Source organism: Lolium rigidum, chromosome 6 (genome assembly GCF_022539505.1).
Source record: "Lolium rigidum isolate FL_2022 chromosome 6, APGP_CSIRO_Lrig_0.1, whole genome shotgun sequence".
NCBI lineage: Eukaryota > Viridiplantae > Streptophyta > Magnoliopsida > Poales > Poaceae > Lolium > Lolium rigidum.
The window spans coordinates 40,422,452-40,441,260 of NC_061513.1; the positions used below are offsets into that span (position 1 = coordinate 40,422,452).

Genomic DNA, 18,809 nt, shown 5'->3' on the forward strand with positions numbered 1-18,809 from the left:
ACGCTGAAGATTTGAAAGTGCACGGTTTCGTATTCTTTGGGTTGGGTCCCCTGTCTCTTGTTGATCACCAGCTAATGCTTTATGCTCTTTTCTTTTACAGTTTTTTTTGTGTAGATAAAGAAAATCATTGAGTGGAAAGCATTAACAACAGGAGAAAGATTTGGGTCCAACTACTAGGACACAAAAACAGATACTGACTCATGACTCATGAGTCGTGACAATGAGAGGATTGGCCATTCTATTCATCCCATGTGCAATGGAATAGTCCAAATCATCAAATTTTCAAGGGAGAACAGTTTTACCACGTATGGACTAGAAGAAATTGACCGAAGGCTCCTAATATACTACTAGAGGGGATTTTCGATTTTATCAAACCGGTGCACCGAAACCTTTATCTGAAACTCAGGAAAAAAACCAAGAAAATGAGAGTGCTACGAAATAAAATTTGAAACTTAAGCTCTAGCTTTTGTGTAGAAAAATAATAACGTAAGAAGCTTTGGCTGCAATTATCAATACCCCAAAAATGGATCATGCTCTTCCCTTTTAGATTTTGCAGAAAAATATATGGTAAAAAGCTTTGGCTGAAATTATTATGAGCCAAAAATGGATCATGACTCATGACAATGAGTGGCCATCCATTCATCCCATGTGCAATAGAACAATCCAAATCACCACATTATTAATTAGCAGAAAACATTTGTGTGACAGAGGGGACTTGGAGAAAGAAACTGAAAACCCAAATACAGTAGGAGTTAATTATGTACCAAACAATTAGACTATGACAAATGTTTTAAAAAAAATAGACTATAATAGACCCAAATATAGTAGCAGTTAATTACGTGCCAAACAATTAGACTTTGTCGGTGAGCGCGCTAATTACATACTAAAGCACAATTAGAAAGACAGATATGAGTTGACATTTGACATGTTTAAGGTAAAAACCTAGCCACATCGGTTCTCAGAATCCAAGCCATTGTAGCACTTCGCGATTTGGTAGACCGGAATTTTCCGAACCCAAGTGCACTAAAACCTTTATCCGAAACTTGGGAAAAAACCAATTAAATGAGAGTGCTACGGAATGAATTTTGAAACTTAAGCTCTAGCTTTTGTGTAGAAAAATAATACGGTAAGAAGCTTTGGCTGCAATTATAAATACCCCAAAATGGATCATGCTCTTCCCTTTTAGTTTTTGCAGAAAAATATATGGTAAAAAGTTTTGGCTGCAATTATTATGAGCCAAAAATGGATCATGACTCACGACAATGAGTGGCCATTCCATTCATCACATGTGCAATAGAACAATCCAAATCACCACATTATTAATTAGCAGAAAACATTTGTGTGACAGAGGGGACTTGGAGAAAGAAACTGAAAAGCCAAATACAGTAGGAGTTAACTATGTACCAAACAATTAGACTATGACAGACCAAAATACAGTAGCAGTTAATTACGTACCAAACAATTAGACTTTGTGGGATAGAGCACTCTAATCACATACTAAAGCACAATTAGAAAGAGAGATATGAGTTGACAGTTGACATGTTTAAGGTAATAAGACAAGTGAGAGGTTCAGTGTCCAATTTTGGTGAGGAAGGAGGAAAGAAACCTGGCAACTGACGGGGGGAGGTAAGCCCCTCACCAAACCTCCATGGAAACATCACATTGTAGACTTAATCTACAGCTCATCATTGGTGTGTACAAAATGTGAAGGAAAGTAGCAGGAAGGAGGGGACAGCTCTCCCCTACCTTCCTCTCATCTTTTGGCTCAAATACTAATACCCCGCTTCCCTTGAAGTAAACATGAACCATTCCGGATCCATTCTTCTTGAAGCTCTTTCTGTGTGTACAAGGAGAGGAGGAAGAGGCAAGGAAGCCTAGGAAAGGCCCCGCTCACCATCCCCCACCACCAAACGCTTCTTGGTAGGACAAGGAATTCCCGGAAAAGTTCCTTCCCCCGTTCCTCTTTAACTACCCCTGGCGATTGCCTAGCCAACAAGACCAGAGCCAGACAGAAGACCAGACAGAGAGAGAGCGTTGGAGAGGAGACACAGGTGCTGGAGAGAGGGGTACGCTTGTGGGGATCGAGAGGAAGATGTCGAGGTGGGGCTTGGCTGCCATCGCCGTTCTTGCGGCGGCGGCTCTCTTCGTCGCGGCGGAGGCTCAACAGGGCCACCAGACAGAAAGGATCTCAGGTGAGGGCCTTGCTCTTTTGATAGGCACGCCTTGTCAGTTTCTGCAACTCGAACTGCTTGATTTCTGTAAGGCTGTTTTGTGTCCTTCATGGAAAGCTGCCAAAGCAAGCCTCGCAGTATGGAATTTTCTATGTTTGATTTGGTTGTGGTTGCACTTTTCCTTCCTGAATCACAGGTCCTGGTTCAGATTATATGCAAATGATTAATGTTCTACCCCCAAATGATTTACATAGTTTCTTGTTCAATTCAGACCATCTTTTATTGCAAACCTTAATGCTATTGACACTTCTGTCGATGTAGTCAGAACATGTTGCTTGATTGCTTATGGCAATCATGATTCATGCCATTTAGCAGTTAGACCTGCACCTTGCTTACCTATGATACAATCCGTTCAACCAAAGTGCTATGTGACCCTGTTCTCAAACTTGGCATATTCTTTCCTCTATTTCTGGGCAAAACTAATGGTGTCCTGTGGCCATTGAAATACAGGAAGTGCTGGTGATGTGCTGGACGATGATCCTGTTGGGAAGCTCAAGGTGTTTATCTACGATCTCCCCGGAAAGTACAACAAGAAGCTGCTGAAGAAAGACCCTAGGTGCCTGAACCACATGTTCGCCGCGGAGATCTTCATGCACCGGTTCCTGCTGTCGAGCGCGGTCCGGACTTCCAACCCAGAGGAAGCCGATTGGTTCTACACGCCCGTGTACCCGACCTGCGATCTGACACCTTCGGGTCTCCCGTTGCCGTTCAAGTCTCCGCGAATGATGCGCAGCGCCATCGAGCTGATCGCGACGAAATGGCCTTACTGGAATAGGTCGGAGGGGGCAGATCATTTCTTTGTCACACCACATGACTTTGGCGCTTGCTTCCATTATCAGGTACAGACACACACTGCAAATCCCTGCTGTTGCACACATTCTCTCATTCAATTAACTTAATAGTACTAGATGTAAAGCAATTGTTTAGTACTGAGTTCGAACAGCTGGGGCATATCTGATTGCTGCAAAGAACATGGGGACAATGGGGCAGAAAGATGCTGCTCTCATTATTTATTGCTTATGAATGGGCACCTCTGACTTAAGTACTTCAGTTTGCACATGTTCTGTCCCTTGTATCAGATAATGATTTCTTTCTTTTTCAGAAAATAATAATAATGTCTGACTACTCTTTAGGTTCATGATTAACTGTCCAATTAAAAATAAGCACCTGCCATGTCATACCTTATTTTCTTCTGACTGGCACTCTCTTGTTGCTTATTCCAAGTTTCCAACACAATTTTGTCTTTCTGTAACAAGAGCTTTCATTATTATTTCAGGAAGAGAAAGCAATTGGACGAGGAATCCTTCCCTTGCTTCAGCGTGCCACACTGGTTCAGACCTTTGGACAAAAGAACCATGTCTGCTTGAAGGACGGCTCCATCACAATTCCGCCATTTGCACCTCCGCAGAAAATGCAAAATCACCTTATTCCCGGAGACACCCCTCGGTCCATCTTCGTGTACTTCCGTGGTCTGTTCTATGACACCGGCAATGATCCCGAGGGTGGATACTATGCAAGGTAAAAATTGTTGTCTGTCGAAAAAGAATACAATCAGCCTTTCTATACTTCCTTGCATTCCCTCTTATTGTATTGTTGGTCTGACGTTTCTATGTATTCTACAGAGGTGCTCGTGCATCTGTTTGGGAGAACTTCAAGAACAACCCGCTGTTTGACATCTCGACCGATCACCCACCAACATACTACGAAGATATGCAGAGGTCTGTGTTCTGCCTGTGCCCATTGGGCTGGGCTCCATGGAGCCCCAGGCTGGTGGAAGCCGTGGTTTTTGGTTGCATCCCGGTGATCATCGCAGACGACATTGTCCTGCCCTTTGCGGACGCCATCCCATGGGAGGAAATCGGTGTGTTTGTCTCCGAGGAGGATGTTCCGAGGCTGGACAGTATCCTGACATCCATACCGACAGATGTTATACTGAGGAAGCAAAGGCTTCTCGCAAACCCTTCGATGAAACAGGCAATGCTGTTCCCCCAGCCTGCTCAACCAAGAGATGCATTCCATCAGATACTGAACGGGCTTGCTCGCAAGCTTCCGCATGGCGAGAATGTCTTCTTGAAGCCCGGGGAGAGGGTCCTGAACTGGACTGCTGGCCCGGTGGGTGACCTGAAGCCTTGGTAGCATCTCTCACGGCGTAGAGATGTAAAAAAAACTTTTTGAAAAGAAATTTTTACAAACCTGATATAGTTTGCGCCTTATACCGCCATGGTTGCGTAGTGCTGACCATAAGCCAAATGTACATTTTCGTATCTCCTTTTCTGATAGCTATCATACCATATACCTTTGTCTCTTCTTCTTCATTAGATGATGAAATATCAACAATTGTGGATTTGTGGATATCATAATGAAAATTACAAGGTTTCGATATCATAATGTCTGTTGTCGACTCGACTGGGGCTTGCAACTTCCAATTGTCAAACCTGCATATACTTTGTCAGTCATGTTCTAACGCATGATCCGGATGAGGACTTTTATTCCTCCTCCGTGCATTTTTTGTCCTATATAAACAGTCATGAAAATATGAACTGCTGTAAGAACCGATAGTCGAATCTGTGCCTTTGTTTACTCCTCAGAGGCTGGTGTTTGGGGCAATCTCATCTCAAGAGTCGCTCAATGTGAGGTTTACAGTGGTAATGCTCTTTACTGGTTGGCTACGACAGATCGAGTGCTTGAGTTTGATTTGGATGGACAGAGCCTAGCTGTGATCACGGTGCCTCCTGTTACTGTTTTCCAACATTTCAGCCGTCACATCATCCAAGGTAAAGATGGCGCTGTTGGTTTTGCCATATTGTCCCTCACTTGCTTCGAAATGTGGCAGAGGAATGTTAATTTCCATGGTGTTGCCACATGGTTGCGTGGAAGGCCATTGAATTGCACAATATTGTTAGGCTCCGTCCTCAGATTGAGGGAGCGATAAGACGGGTGCAAATACTGGGGTACAATGAGGATAACTGGGTAATCTTTTTTTTATTTGTGGATGCCAGTGTCTACACAGTTCAACTTATGTGAATGCAATCCAGAAAACTTCGTGAAACTTCTAATATCTGTTCCTTTCACAAGTTCCTATCCACCAGGTTATTGTTCATCCCTACTTTTTATTTTTTTCGATAAAAGCCCTAGTTTTTATGTTCTGAGTAGATGGTTGCTCTAGTTAACCAGTACTATCTGTCTTGATCTTGCTGATTTTATCTCCATAGTAACAACTTTACTTGAATTTATACCTTCTGAAGTCTTCACAATTGTTGTTCCCTTCGCTGTCTTGCTTCGGTGACATAGCCCCCGACTTCTTGACTGCACTGCGCAGGTGGCGGGTAGGATGCGCTTCCAGTTTGAGCGCTACTGGTTGAAGCTAGATGGCTTCAGCAAGATGGTGCAATCTGCCTGGGGTGTGATCGATGGAGACCCGGATCCCTTCCGGAGACTCAATGCCAAGCTGAAGCGGACAGCACGAGGCAAGATCATGGGTGAATGCAGGAGCACGAGGGTTACGCCAACTTCTCCCTTAGACTAGGTTTCTTGGGTTGAGTTGTATGGCGTGGGTGTTGGTCCACTCTTCGAACTTGTAAATACAACTTCTTTTTCTATCAATGCATCCAAACACAAAGCTTTTTGCGTTTTTGCGAAAAATGCCTTCTGAAATACTGAAATTTCAGAGTGCCACACAAAAAACCATGTCTGTTTGAAGGACGGCTCCAGTTACAAATCCACCATATGCTCCTGCGCAGAAAATGCAAGTCAGCTTATTCCCGGAGACACCCCTCAATCTATTTTCGTATCCTTCTATGGTCTGATATACGATAGTAGCACTGATTCTGAGGACGGATACTATATATCCGAGAGAGTATCCTGACATCCGTACTGGCAGAGGTTACACAGAGTCTTGCAAACCCCTCTGTTCATAAAACTTGTCTAAGATTTATCAAAATTTAAATGTACCTAGATACTCACTCTGATCGGAAAAGATTGACGCGGAGGGAAGGGAACGCTAGCGTACAAGTATGTACACCCCGTGTCGATTAACTCTGACTAGAGGTAGTACTACGGAGATAGTACTTCCCAAAACAGAGGGGGATAAGTTACATCCATTTCCATTTCAAGAAGAAAAAAAAGATGCCAGGCCTGTTCTTGCCCTATAACATCAACAAGCAGCAATATATGAAATGGTGTTCTTTATATCAAAAAAAAAAAAAAGACGAAATGGTGTTGGCGTCTACGCTCGCTTGGTTACTGTAAAAGAACTCCACCTGTTGTTAACCAGGCTTATTGCTAAGTGGTTTCATCTGGTAGCCTGTCTGGTAGAGCGATTTGACACTTGGAGTAATGATTAGGCATCTTGCTAGCTTCCAGTCTTTGTCCAAATGTTGCCGATACATTAAGCAAAACAAAAGCGTTTGGACATGTGACCGAATTAGCCAACAGACGTCTGTTGGCTCCTACGAAAACGAGAGGCAGCAGCGTCATCAGGACTTTTGCGCCATGGGCTCGCTTTTGTTAGGCCTTCCTCAGAAAGGGAAAAAGAAGTTCAGGTTGAAGACTTCTAAATTGGGCACTTTCATGAAGAAATGAGGAAGAAGAAGAAAGATGGTTGGCCCATCATCCAGTAATAATCCTCTAGCAAAACCCACTTATTTTGTAGTATTGTACTGTATTTCGATCATTAAACATCTGAAGATCCGAGAGCGATCAAACTTGTCCGGCTTCAGAAGCGATCGCTGGTATTCGAGTTGAGAGGCTAATTGAGTCTGAACTCAGCCTACAGTGGTTGACAAGAATGCACCTTTTCCCTCCCTATTTCGAACGGCGACGGAGGGTGAAGCTCCATGAAATCGAATGCATTTTCCAGCTCGACGCAGAGAAACTAAACTCTCCTAAACTTTGCAGGCAGGCGAGTAGGTAGGGGTCAACTCACACAGGGAAGACGACGACGTCTGGATCTTCTTACTGCTGAAACCTAGTAGTACCATACCTAACTACGGACCGGCCGAGCTGTACCTAGCCGACGGCCACTGCGTCAGGTACCCAGATTGCCGGCACAAAAAAGTGCCGGCAAAGGTACAAAAAGTGCCGGCAAAGATTTTTCAAGGCACAAAAAAAAGTGCTGCGTTTATTCCAGTCGAGGTAGGTCTTTGCCGGCATTTTTAGAAAAGTGCCGTTAATTATATTTTAAGGCACTTCCAAAAATGCCGCTAGTTAGCATTGCCGGCACTTTTGAAAGATGCCATGGAATCTTTTTGTTGGCACTTTCCGAAAATGCCATAGAATTTTTTTGCCGGCACTTTTCGAAAAATGTCACAAAATCTTTTTACTGGCACTTTTCTAGGGATACCATCTAAACTTTTTGCCGGCACTTTTAAAGGATGCCTACAATTACTTTTTTAGGCTTTTAATTCTGGTGTCGCTGATTATTTTCTTAGGCATTTTTAAGGTTGCTATACCGCCTCGCAAACATTCAAGCAATCTACAATCAAGCATACATCACACTCAAGAAGTCAAGCAATGTTTAAAACCAATATTTTCAAGCAATCTAGGTTTGAAACCAACATTTTGAAACATTCAAGGATTCACAATCCAGGCATCTAACTTACATGACCAACAGGGTTCATCTCCACATCATGAACAACATGGTTTGAAACCATTAGATAAAATACACAATAGGGTTGATCTCCTCATCATGAACAACAGGGTTCATCTCGCCGCCGAGGAAGAAAGTTGTCATGGAGTTTGGGCCCCGCCTCGCACGCCGCGCGGCCGGATGCCTCGTCGTGCGGCCGGAGGAAGTTAAGTTGCGCCAGCCTGCGCCATGCATCCGACGCCACAACCAGGTTCACGTCCCCGACGCCAAGCCCTCTTCATCGTCGAGCATGATGCCGAGCACCGGTGAGCGCGCCCTCCGCCCTCCACCCACCCTCCCGCAGCTTCACCGAAAATGTTCCAAGTCCTTCATTCTTTTGATAGTAAATATGAAGATAAAACACCCACGGAATAACCGTGCTTGGATCTGCCTCAATGGAGCGTGCAAGAAGTAAAAGAGCCTACGTAATGTATGTTCCGAATTAGAGGTAAGTTGAGTAGCCGAGAACACAATAAATCCAATTCATGTTTGATTGTGTAACCGTAACATGTCCCTAAGCAAGTAAGCAATACAATGATCACCTTTAGCATGTCGTGTTTGTTTACTTTTCCATAATATAAACCAAGTGCAGCCTCTAAGAATAGTTCTCCCTATACAATCTTATTCTACACAACAAAAGGTTAAATAAAAACTAATCAAAATATAAGCAGATTAGAGAGCAATGAACTAGTAAAAGATTCAAAGGAAAGTGTCATGTCATTAAATGTGAAAAGAAATGCAAGTGAATAAGACTGGACATCGTCGACAAAGAGTTGAATGTTTTTTGTCAACTCGTTGATTAACTCGTCCAAAGAATTTCAATTGCCAATCTTTTTTTGTAGGGGGTAGCATGAAAAGGGTGTGATATAAGCAAGCAAGTACTTCTGTGTTCCTATTAATTGACTCTGATTTAGTAAAAAGTTGTAATAAATCGAGTCAGCTAATAGGGAACGGAGGGAGTACGGAATAAGAGCTAATTCAACATTCTACATGGGAACACAAGAAAGTGATGAGCAGCAAACTTCTAAGAGTAAGTTTACTGTTTGGAACCAGATATCGATATATATGGTAAACTTCTAAAATTTATGGGAGTGTGTTATGATATGGCCCCAACCGGATTTCAATATGTGTGTGGCACTGGATGAAGGACCTCCAAGTCAAGTATGATGTACTATCTAACTAAGAGGATATACCAAAAACGTATTTTTTGTAAAAACCAATATATTAGGATGCACTACCTATGTTCTTCAACAACCATGTACCTAAGTGGCAACAACACAAAAACTTAGCAGCTTAGAATAGGCAATGAAATACAAAACTGGTGTTTTGTCTTTTTTTCCTACATACTTAGCAGTCCATTAGTTAACATTCACCAAGAAATAATAAGAACAAAAAAAGAGCACATCACTCGGCAGTTCATAAACCTTTGAAAGGCTACATAAATATATTTTCTAATTTCTAATGCAAATAATGGCTAGATAACATTTTACATCACTAATACATATATTCAAGCAGGGCTTAGTTCAATGCAGCAATCAACTTGTAGTACGATACTCCTGTTGCATATGCTCAACTAAATGTATTGTGAGCTAGCCATGCATAACAGCAAGCTAATATTACCGTATAAAGTACCGCATATAGAAATTTGGAGCACTACTGCCAATAATCAAGGAATTGTGTACTCCTCGAATATCTTCGCCTTGGTGAGGCGTTGGTGGAGCCGATCCACAAAATAATAATACTCGGGGCATTTAGCTCAACCTCCGGCCTTCAGATCCAGCACTTGGAGAGCGTCATCCCCACCCTCCCCCGCCACCCGTAACAAACAGTAACTTGCGGATAAAAGAAAGAAAAAACATTATCACCAATACGAGATATAATTTCATCGCGTGCGGACTCAGCTATCATCAAGTGTGCCTCTGTTTACATTCCAAAATCTCAAACACAAGGGAACTACATAGAATCGACTAGCCAAGCCCGTAAAGCTACGAGTTAAATTTCTTAGCAAACAAGCAGAGATTTTTCACAAATTCAGTATAACTCACTTTACATATACCAAATTAACAAGTTGATGGCATCACTTTTGTAGGTGGACTAATCATGTGATCTATTATAATATAGTGCTAACTATGCAACAGGAATCTCTCCTCTCAACCATGGAGTAACAATGATCTGCAAAATCCACCAATCATATACAATGTACTTGCAATAGCGAGCAAAAATTTCAAAAGAACTTTAATCCATGATGTTGGTGATGCTAATAAAGAAGCACGGGCTCAGCGAGTAAAATAGGCCGGACATACTAACCTCAGGCTGCAACTCCACAATATTATTGAAGTCGGCGCCATGAGCTAGTTCATCGGCGTTCTTCGGCCGGATCCTTCCCGCGACCCTTACTCTGCACACATCTGAGAAGCGCACCCTTTATCAATTCCAAAAACGATCTAGAAATTGTAAATGGTAGTAATAAGAACAAGAATGTGCCGATTATCATGATGTAACTAATTCGCAAAAAAAAGGTATCATGATGTAACTCGAAGAACACGGATTGACAGCCTAACGGTAATATATGCAAATATATTCAGGTAACAGACGATTAATTAGTAGTATCATCGAGCTACCACCGATGCGGTGCGCGTCTAACCTATGGCATTCCGGTTACCGTAAAATATCCCCTTTCTAGCAGACAGAACTCTACTCGCCACTTCCAAGCATCTCCTCTCGTCTTTGCGAATTAGTTACTATTGGTATGAGTACCATCAAATGTTGACAGTAGGTTGACAAGTATAGTTCTCACACTAATTCAAGATGTGGTATTCGAATTCAAGTGAACAACCTATACACAAATTGCTCTAGCCTCTTTGAAGAAGAAGCCGAGAATAAGGCTGTTTGGCAAACGCCTCAGCTCTTTTTGTGTCTATTGTCTAAGGATATTGGCACATGCACAGACAGTATATGTATATGTCAATTTCAAATTAATGAACTTGGAACTGTCTATGATGTGCTTTTACTGATAGAAAACTGAAGCTCCTTGGGCAGCGAAACCAGATACTATGGTCTTCGCAACATAGTTTGTGTGTCCCACTAAGGTACAATAAGAGGCTTGTATGTTGTGAAGATCATAGCAGTAATCTTGTGATCTGCTGAGTCAATTGCAATGGAGCGAGCGCAATCAGGTTGATATTGTACAGAGCAGACATTTACCATTGCTTTGACAGTGCCAACACTACCAACCTACAGAGTGCATCGGAAAATGTTACTACAATGTAGGGCAAAATTACCACCATCACATGCAAGCTCGATAACCACATTGTCATAATTCAAAAGTTGGCATACAGCAAGTGTAATAATAGAATTGCCTGATTCATATTCCACAGCGAACCATCAGCACTCCCACTAACCAATTTGGTTGGATCTGCAAGTGAAAAGTCTACTGATCACACTCATGTTCCCTTATTTTAGTTAGATGGTTACGTACACAAGAACCATAAATTCATTCAAACCTGATACTGCAAGAAGCGATGGTCCACGCAGCTAGCAACATACTACATTTGTGCTTCCTGGTGGTAAAGTTTGAAAATGATTCCATCAGCATGCTGCATAGATATTAAGATGGAATCATAGACACAATTAAATGATTCCAAATTTAATTCTTAAAAAAATAATCTACTGAAACAAATTTAAGGTGAAGAAGAGCAGAAAGAAAATCTATATTTGGAAATCAGAGCTTCTAAAAATCAAAATTAGACGAGCCCTTGAGCAGCAAATGAACCAAGAAAGCATATATACATGAAGATCGTCTTTGCAACAAGATGATGTGTCTGTGATTTGAATTGCCTACAGATATATTTGCACGTCACTGCTGGGGATCGCCATGGCGTGCGTCTTATACGTAATTACATAAGTAGGGGAACACATGATAGAAAGCATACATGATGTAAAAAAAATGAATCCTGCTTGACAAAACATTGTAGTGGTGACCAGGAATTTTGTGGATAGGTTCAGGGTTACTTAACATAAGAGGTTGTCTGGTCATGTCCAGGAATGACCTTCTTGGCGTAAAATTAGTGTTGTATTTTAAAATGTATATACATGTTAATAACCTAGGTTGACCACCGATTTTCTTTCCATATTTTCTAATCACAAAAAAATCCATTTTCCCATGTGTTTGTAATAACCTCACTCATAATGGAACATGAATGGGCACCAAGCGATCAGCACTTCAAGAACTAAGTTAGCAAAAGAGAAAATCTGGAGTATCTTAAATTCATATTGTATAATCTCCCGACGAAGAAGACTCATTAATATCAATGGCGTGATCAAATACATGAACATTCAGGGAAGAAATCTGATATACTTATACTTAAAAGTTAAAAAAAGGACATCGGAGCAAGCCCGTGACTGCTGTCCTCCCCGTCCATTAGCAAGCTTGTGGTCTGCGAAAAGTGCCCAGCTTAGATGATAGCATCACGAGATCCGGACACCACACATTGTGAATTTGGTAGTATAACGAAAAACATCAATCTACCGAGCCCACCCAAGGTGCATCTACCGAAACTTATTGTTAGGCATCAAAGCATGGAAACGACATTCATATGAGAGCCACTATCCGAAGATGAGGGGATGAGAGGTCTTACCAGCCTAAGTGGGTGGTCCGGTCGGCGATGCTCGATACGAACCGCCGGTTGTCAACGATTAGGCCTTGATTGTCGTGGTCCCCGGCGATGTTGCGGTCCTCGAGGGCGCCCACGGCGGGGTGCGGCCGCAGACCCTCGCGTGGGATGGGGACGATGGCGTCGTGTGAGGGCTCGTCGCAGTCGGCGCCAAGCCACATGGCAAAAAGACGGAGGAGCAGGAGCACGCGGTCGGGGGCGGGGCGAGAATCATGCCGCAGATGTGGTAGGGGAGAAGCACGAGGCGTGGCGGCGCGGGAACCGCGGCGGCGACCGTGCCGAACCATTGCTAGGGTTAGCCGTGGCGTCCCTCTCAGGTGCAGAACGGCGGGGCGCGAGTCGGGATCCAGTGGAGGGGCACAAGACGCAGTTCGCTCAGTGAGTAGAGGCGGCGGACGCGGCCGGCGTCGGACGGCACGGCGGCGGCGCATCGTGAACGGAAGAGAGAGAGGTGGGCGGGGGAGAGTACGGAGGGAGAGGAGTGCGAGAGAATTGGGTCGGGTCACGGGTGGGATGTCTGTTCGTTTTTGCATTTAGACCCTAAAAGTTTCGGAAAATAATGCCGGCACTTCGATAAATGCCAGTAATAATCAAGCACTGACGGCAACGTCCAAAAAGTGCCGCTAATTAGGTAGTAATCTAAGGCACTCACCAAAAAGTGCCCCTAATCAGTAGCATTGAAGGCATATTTCTAAACTGCCGGCAAGAAAGTGCCGGTAATCGGGACACGTGAGGTAGTGGGCGACGGGCGGCCGACGGGCGAGCGAGCGAGGTAGCTGGCGAGACGACAGGCGCCGCTCGTCCGCTCCGAGTCAAAGCAGGGAGGACGCATCGATCGGCATGGCGTATCTGGATGTCATGGATTGATTGCGCGGCAAGCACGCATCCCGTTCCCACCGACAGATTCGACGGCCCTCTTGAATACGCGGTTTGGAGACTCTCGCTGGAGCCCGCCAAAAAAGAAGCGACCCAACGCTTCCTTCCCGTCGGTGCCGGATTAGATTACAAGCGCTAATCTCCGCGTGTTCCGGGGCCGATTGATCGTCTCCGTCTGCCTGAAAAAGCCTAACTTTTGTTTCCTTTCGCTCACCTAACCCAACCGCCGTTCAGACGTTGGGGACGTAGCACTCCAGGACAGATAGAACGAGCACCACAGCTGTTCTTCAGCGACCAACATCACGCTAATGACCCGGTGCACGATTGAGTATCTAAAATTAGCTTTACTACTAATTGTTATTAACCGACAAGCAAAAAACTAAGAACTGACGAACTTGAAATAAAAGCCGTAGGTATCACTTTGATACAGAGGCTGGGTTATTCCTCGTATGGAAGGAAAAAAACAAACTAAACAAAGGGACCCGAGGATTTTAATGTAAAAAATCCTCCAACAAAGAGAGTAAATAAGCACACGTGTTAGTCATCAAATCTTCGAAAGCGTTTATACATCACCGTGGGTTTTTAATGAAGTGATAAACCCTAGCCAACAACTTACGAGAGGTATTTATGGTCGGTGATATCGATCCGTACCCAGCGAAAGGCCACGCTCCACGTCACTCAGCCCAAGCCACAACGAAACTCACACCGCTCGTCAGAAGTTAACCACTTTTATATGAATTTAGATCACATCATAACACTAATCAAATTTTGATCATGTAATTAGGTAGATGTACCCTGCATTTCTGCAAGCTCATAAACCCTAAAATTCATGGTAATTTAAAATATTAAAAAAATCTGAATCCCCCTAAAAACAAAAGATGATTAAGTATTGTACTCATATAAAATATTTGGGCTCAAAATAATTCTCATGGTATCCTGGGCAAACAAAATTATGATGAATATAGCTAGCGTAAATAGTACATGGAAAATAGTAGTAATTCCCTTGCGAAATATTTTTGTACAAGTGCAATACTTGATCATCTTTGGTTCTCAAAAGGACTCAGATTTTTTAAACCTTTTTTTGAATTATTGTTTTCTTCTTCTTTTGGATGTATGTGGTGCTTGGCACCCATGAGCATGGATGTATTTTCCATGCCTCAACACTTTCTAACTTAGCACAAAAAAATAAAAAGATGCTCTTCTTGTTAAAAATATATATCAAATATCACCGTGATATTTTTACCATTAAGATATATTACTAATTCTCATTGAACTGGATGTTAACTGAATTCCCATTCAAATGATATCATCCCGCAATCGACTACATGAATAATTTTTGTACTATGTGAGCTTTTTTACCGTGTGAAACATTTTTCTCAGTTCCATTGCATTTACAGCTAAGAAATCTCTTTTGCAATCTCATTTGCAAGTAAAGAAATCGTAGTTGCAACCTACTTGTAATTGAAAAAGATCACATTTACAACCTCACATGTAAATCATAAGACACAGAAATGAAGGTACAGATCCTTCCGGAGTTGAATGAGCTCAAACTTAATTCTCATTCGACTAAAAATTAGCAAAAATGTTTTTTTTTCACATAGCACTGGTCATGCCAAATGGCTTTCGCGATATGATTCTTGATTTCTTGGAAAACCAATTCCCGTCCCCAAATTCGTGGACGCGTACACGTATTTACAGATATCCCGTGCTGGATTTACTAGCTTGCCCGTGTGCAGCACCTGCGAGCACAGTACGGTGCTCGTTCCGTTTTGGGGGAGGTGAACCCCCCACCAAACCTGTTCCGCCGACAGCTAGCGCATCATCCTCCACCTCCGCTCGCATCGCATTATTATCACCCTACGCCCATCCTCTCCTCTCCGACTCCCCTCTGCTCGCCAACGAGCAGCAGCAGATTCACCTGCAGCTCCGACTCTCCCCGCTCCTAGTCCCGGCGCCGGCTGCTGAGAGCTTTGCACAGGAGGGAGAGGTGCGGCGGCGGTGGCGGCGGGGATGGGGAAGCCGCGGGTAGCGCTGGCCCTGGCGGCGGCGCTCGCCCTGCTCCTCTCCTGCTCGGACGTCGTCGTCAGAGCGCAGGACACCGAGAGGATCGAAGGTATGTCAGTTCACACGCGCGATTCGTCAAATAAAAATGCTCCCTTTCTCTGTTCAGCTCCTCGTGTTCTCTTCTCTTTGCCTCCGCTTTGCTCGCCGGACGTCCCTTTCTCGTGTGCGCTAGATTGCTGCAGCAAATGCTCGCGCTGCTGGGTTCGGATGATCTGAGAGTACCGGTGACGCTTTGGTCGCTGGGATCTGATTCCGGGGCGGGGAAAGCGCGTCCGAATCCTGCTGATTGAGCCTCTGAAAGTCGGGGAAGAATCCCGGCGGCGTGAGATCTGCAGCTGTTAGACCAACCTGTGATGCGATAACGAACACATCAAGTGTTCGTGCCAAGATCTTGAAACCACGATAAGATTTTTATTCCGGGTCGCATGTTCCGACCTCGGTCACCGACAGCAAGTAGCGCATGTCTGACTTAGTAAATACAAGCAAGATCCCCACCCAGCCAAAAAAAATTACCATCATTTGAGGCATTGTTAAGCCTCTCAACTGATTCTGGACTCGAGTCTAAATTGTCTGTTCCGTGCCAATTTATTGGGCAACAGCTCACACAAAGTCTAAAACGGTTCCATAAATCTGTATCGTAGCTATGATTGTGCTGTGGCAGTACTTACTTCTCACGTTATGTTGCCCGAAATTACCAAACTTTGGGCATTATTAAACCTCCCAGTGATTCTGGACTCGAGTCTAAATTGTCTGTTCTGTGGTAATCAATTGGGAAACAGCTCACTCAAAGCCTCAAAACTGTTCCATAACTCTGTCTTGTAGTATGATTGTGCTGTTGCAGTGCTTAATTCTCACGCTTTCTCTGTGTGGCTATGATGGAAATCCAGGTAGCGCTGGTGATGTGCTGGAGGATGATCCAGTGGGGAGGCTCAAGGTGTACATCTACGAGCTGCCCACCAAGTACAACAAGAAGATGGTGGCCAAGGACTCCAGGTGCCTCAGCCACATGTTTGCCGCGGAGATATTCATGCACCGGTTCCTGCTGTCGAGCGCGACCCGGACCATGAACCCGGAGGAGGCCGACTGGTTCTACACGCCGGTGTACACGACCTGCGACCTCACTCCGTGGGGCCATCCCTTGCCATTCAAGTCCCCGCGGATCATGAGAAGTGCAGTTCAGTTCATCTCCTCGCACTGGCCCTATTGGAACCGGACAGAGGGTGCTGATCATTTCTTTGTCGTGCCACATGACTTTGGGGCATGCTTCCATTACCAGGTGAGTCAAAGAGCAAAAATGGAAAACCTGTGTCTTCTACCATCTATTACCGCTGAAACATAGAATGAACATATTTCCACACATACATCCATGAACTTTCAGAATTGCCCATTCCCCTATGTAGCATGTTAAGGTATTTCGAAATAAACTGCATGCTCGTGTATAGAACCTTTCAACTGATGTGCATTTGGCATTCCCATTGTTCAGGAAGAGAAGGCAATCGAGCGAGGAATTCTTCCATTGCTTCGTCGTGCTACGCTGGTACAGACTTTTGGGCAGAAGGATCATGTGTGCCTAAAGGAGGGCTCAATCAACATTCCACCATATGCTCCTCCCCAGAAAATGAAAACTCACCTTGTTCCCCCAGAGACCCCGCGGTCCATCTTTGTGTATTTCCGAGGTTTATTCTACGATACAGCGAATGATCCCGAGGGTGGTTACTATGCAAGGTAAGGACCTGAAACATGTACTCCCTCCAGTCTCTTTTCATCGACTCGAATTTAGTACAACTTTGTACTAAATTTGAGTCAATTAAAATGGACCGGAGGGAGTAGTACTTCGTAATCATTCTTAATGAATTATTGGGGCACATAAGTCTTAACGTACCTGCTATATGAAAATGCAGAGGTGCTCGTGCATCGGTGTGGGAGAACTTCAAGAACAACCCTCTTTTTGACATCTCGACGGACCACCCACCCACCTACTATGAGGACATGCAGCGCGCCATATTCTGCCTGTGCCCGCTGGGCTGGGCCCCGTGGAGCCCCCGTCTGGTGGAGGCCGTGGTGTTCGGATGCATCCCGGTGATCATCGCGGACGACATTGTCCTGCCCTTTGCCGACGCCATCCCGTGGGACGAGATCGGCGTGTTCATCGCAGAGGACGACGTCCCGAAGCTGGACACCATCCTCACATCCATCCCGATGGAGGTGATCCTGCGGAAGCAGAGGCTGCTGGCGAACCCGTCGATGAAGCAAGCCATGCTTTTCCCGCAGCCCGCCCAGCCTGGCGACGCCTTCCACCAGATTCTGAACGGTCTGGCGCGGAAGCTCCCGCACGACAAGGGCGTGTACCTGACACCGGGGCAGAAGGCGCTGAACTGGACCCAGGGCCCCAAGGGCGACCTGAAGCCATGGTAGGTAGCAGCGCATGGCGCCATGAGCTGATGGTGTTCAGTCAGAATCAGATGAGAGGACTGATGAGTATACCAGCCCAGCCAAGCCAAGCCATTACTGTCAAGTGTAAAGCTCCTTACTTCCTACTACCTTGCTTCTTTTTGTGGCAATGTGCCTGCCTACCTTCCATGTGTAACATGGTTACCTTGTTTTTTGTTGCCCTAGTGCTAGACTACTACTGCTGTAGGTGATGATGGATCATATAGTAATTATGTATATGACCTTTGTGTTACATTGCTATATAGATGCCGATCTGTAATGCGAAAAATAATTAAGTAACGTTAACAACACATCACTGCTATCCAGGGTCCAGACCTAGAGATATTGCTTCTTGCAATGCCGTTGATGTGCATGACTGCCCTTGCACTATCAGATTCAAAAGGCAACACAGTTATGTGATATTCCGTTGATACGGTAACAGAATTTGTAACAAACAACACATGGCTTGAGTACCAAATTGTCGGTATGATGTGAATCCAAGTACATATGGGACGGTTTTCAGTTTTTCTATTACTTTGAAATAGTTTTTTCCGAAAATTCAGGCCTTGTAGGGCATAAAGGAGTCAAAACACACCCTCCTACAGGGTCGTCCTAGGAGTTGTGCGGTCAAACTTCGGTTGCTTTTCTCGCAATTGTTTCTTATTTTAACCGAGTGTCGGATTAGTTGTGCGGTCAAACTTCGGTTGCTTTTCTCGCAATTGTTTCTTATTTTTATTGAGCGTCGTATCTTATGAATTTGGCACATTCGTGTATCCCTGCAATATCAGCCCAGCGATTAAAATCATGTGCCACACCCCACAAGAATTTGTCATAATTTTAAGTTTGACCGAACCTACATGTGAGAGGCCAATATATAGGTTAGAAGCAAAGACTTTACCATAACTAGAG

The 18,809-nt window shown here is 44.3% G+C and overlaps 2 protein-coding genes and 1 long non-coding RNA gene across 3 annotated transcripts; 2 read left to right on the top strand and 1 right to left on the bottom strand.

Moving 5' to 3' along the window:
- Positions 1–1,727: 1,727 nt before the first annotated feature.
- Positions 1,728–4,616, top strand: LOC124661664 (probable glucuronosyltransferase Os01g0926700). The gene is made up of 4 exons (XM_047199539.1): positions 1,728–2,192; positions 2,682–3,070; positions 3,508–3,749; positions 3,854–4,616. Exons 1-4 carry the CDS (start codon positions 2,093–2,095, stop codon positions 4,365–4,367), a joined length of 1,245 nt encoding a protein of 414 aa, XP_047055495.1. The 5' UTR covers positions 1,728–2,092; the 3' UTR covers positions 4,368–4,616.
- A 6,508-nt stretch (positions 4,617–11,124) lies between these two features.
- On the bottom strand, positions 11,125–11,909 carry LOC124665795. Its single transcript, XR_006990685.1, has 2 exons — positions 11,361–11,909; positions 11,125–11,272 (listed from the first exon to the last, which is right to left on the bottom strand). It is a non-coding gene; the product is annotated as an uncharacterized LOC124665795 (long non-coding RNA).
- Positions 11,910–15,403: 3,494 nt separating this feature from the next.
- Positions 15,404–18,222, top strand: LOC124660424 (probable glucuronosyltransferase Os01g0926600). The gene is made up of 4 exons (XM_047198235.1): positions 15,404–15,519; positions 16,358–16,746; positions 16,954–17,195; positions 17,372–18,222. The coding sequence occupies exons 1-4, from the start codon at positions 15,417–15,419 to the stop codon at positions 17,883–17,885; spliced, it is 1,248 nt and encodes a 415-aa protein (XP_047054191.1). The 5' UTR covers positions 15,404–15,416; the 3' UTR covers positions 17,886–18,222.
- Positions 18,223–18,809: the final 587 nt, after the last annotated feature.

Bases quoted from the DNA above. Each gene is read 5' to 3' on its own strand.
- LOC124661664 (XM_047199539.1), top strand. From the start codon at position 2,093: ATGTCGAGGTGGGGCTTGGCTGCCATCGCCGTTCTTGCGGCGGCGGCT. The intron at 2,193-2,681 runs GTGAGGGCCTTG...ATTGAAATACAG, and splicing joins CCAGACAGAAAGGATCTCAG to GAAGTGCTGGTGATGTGCTG. The intron at 3,071-3,507 runs GTACAGACACAC...TTATTATTTCAG, and splicing joins GCGCTTGCTTCCATTATCAG to GAAGAGAAAGCAATTGGACG.
- LOC124660424 (XM_047198235.1), top strand. From the start codon at position 15,417: ATGGGGAAGCCGCGGGTAGCGCTGGCCCTGGCGGCGGCGCTCGCCCTG. The intron at 15,520-16,357 runs GTATGTCAGTTC...ATGGAAATCCAG, and splicing joins GGACACCGAGAGGATCGAAG to GTAGCGCTGGTGATGTGCTG. The intron at 16,747-16,953 runs GTGAGTCAAAGA...CCCATTGTTCAG, and splicing joins GGGCATGCTTCCATTACCAG to GAAGAGAAGGCAATCGAGCG.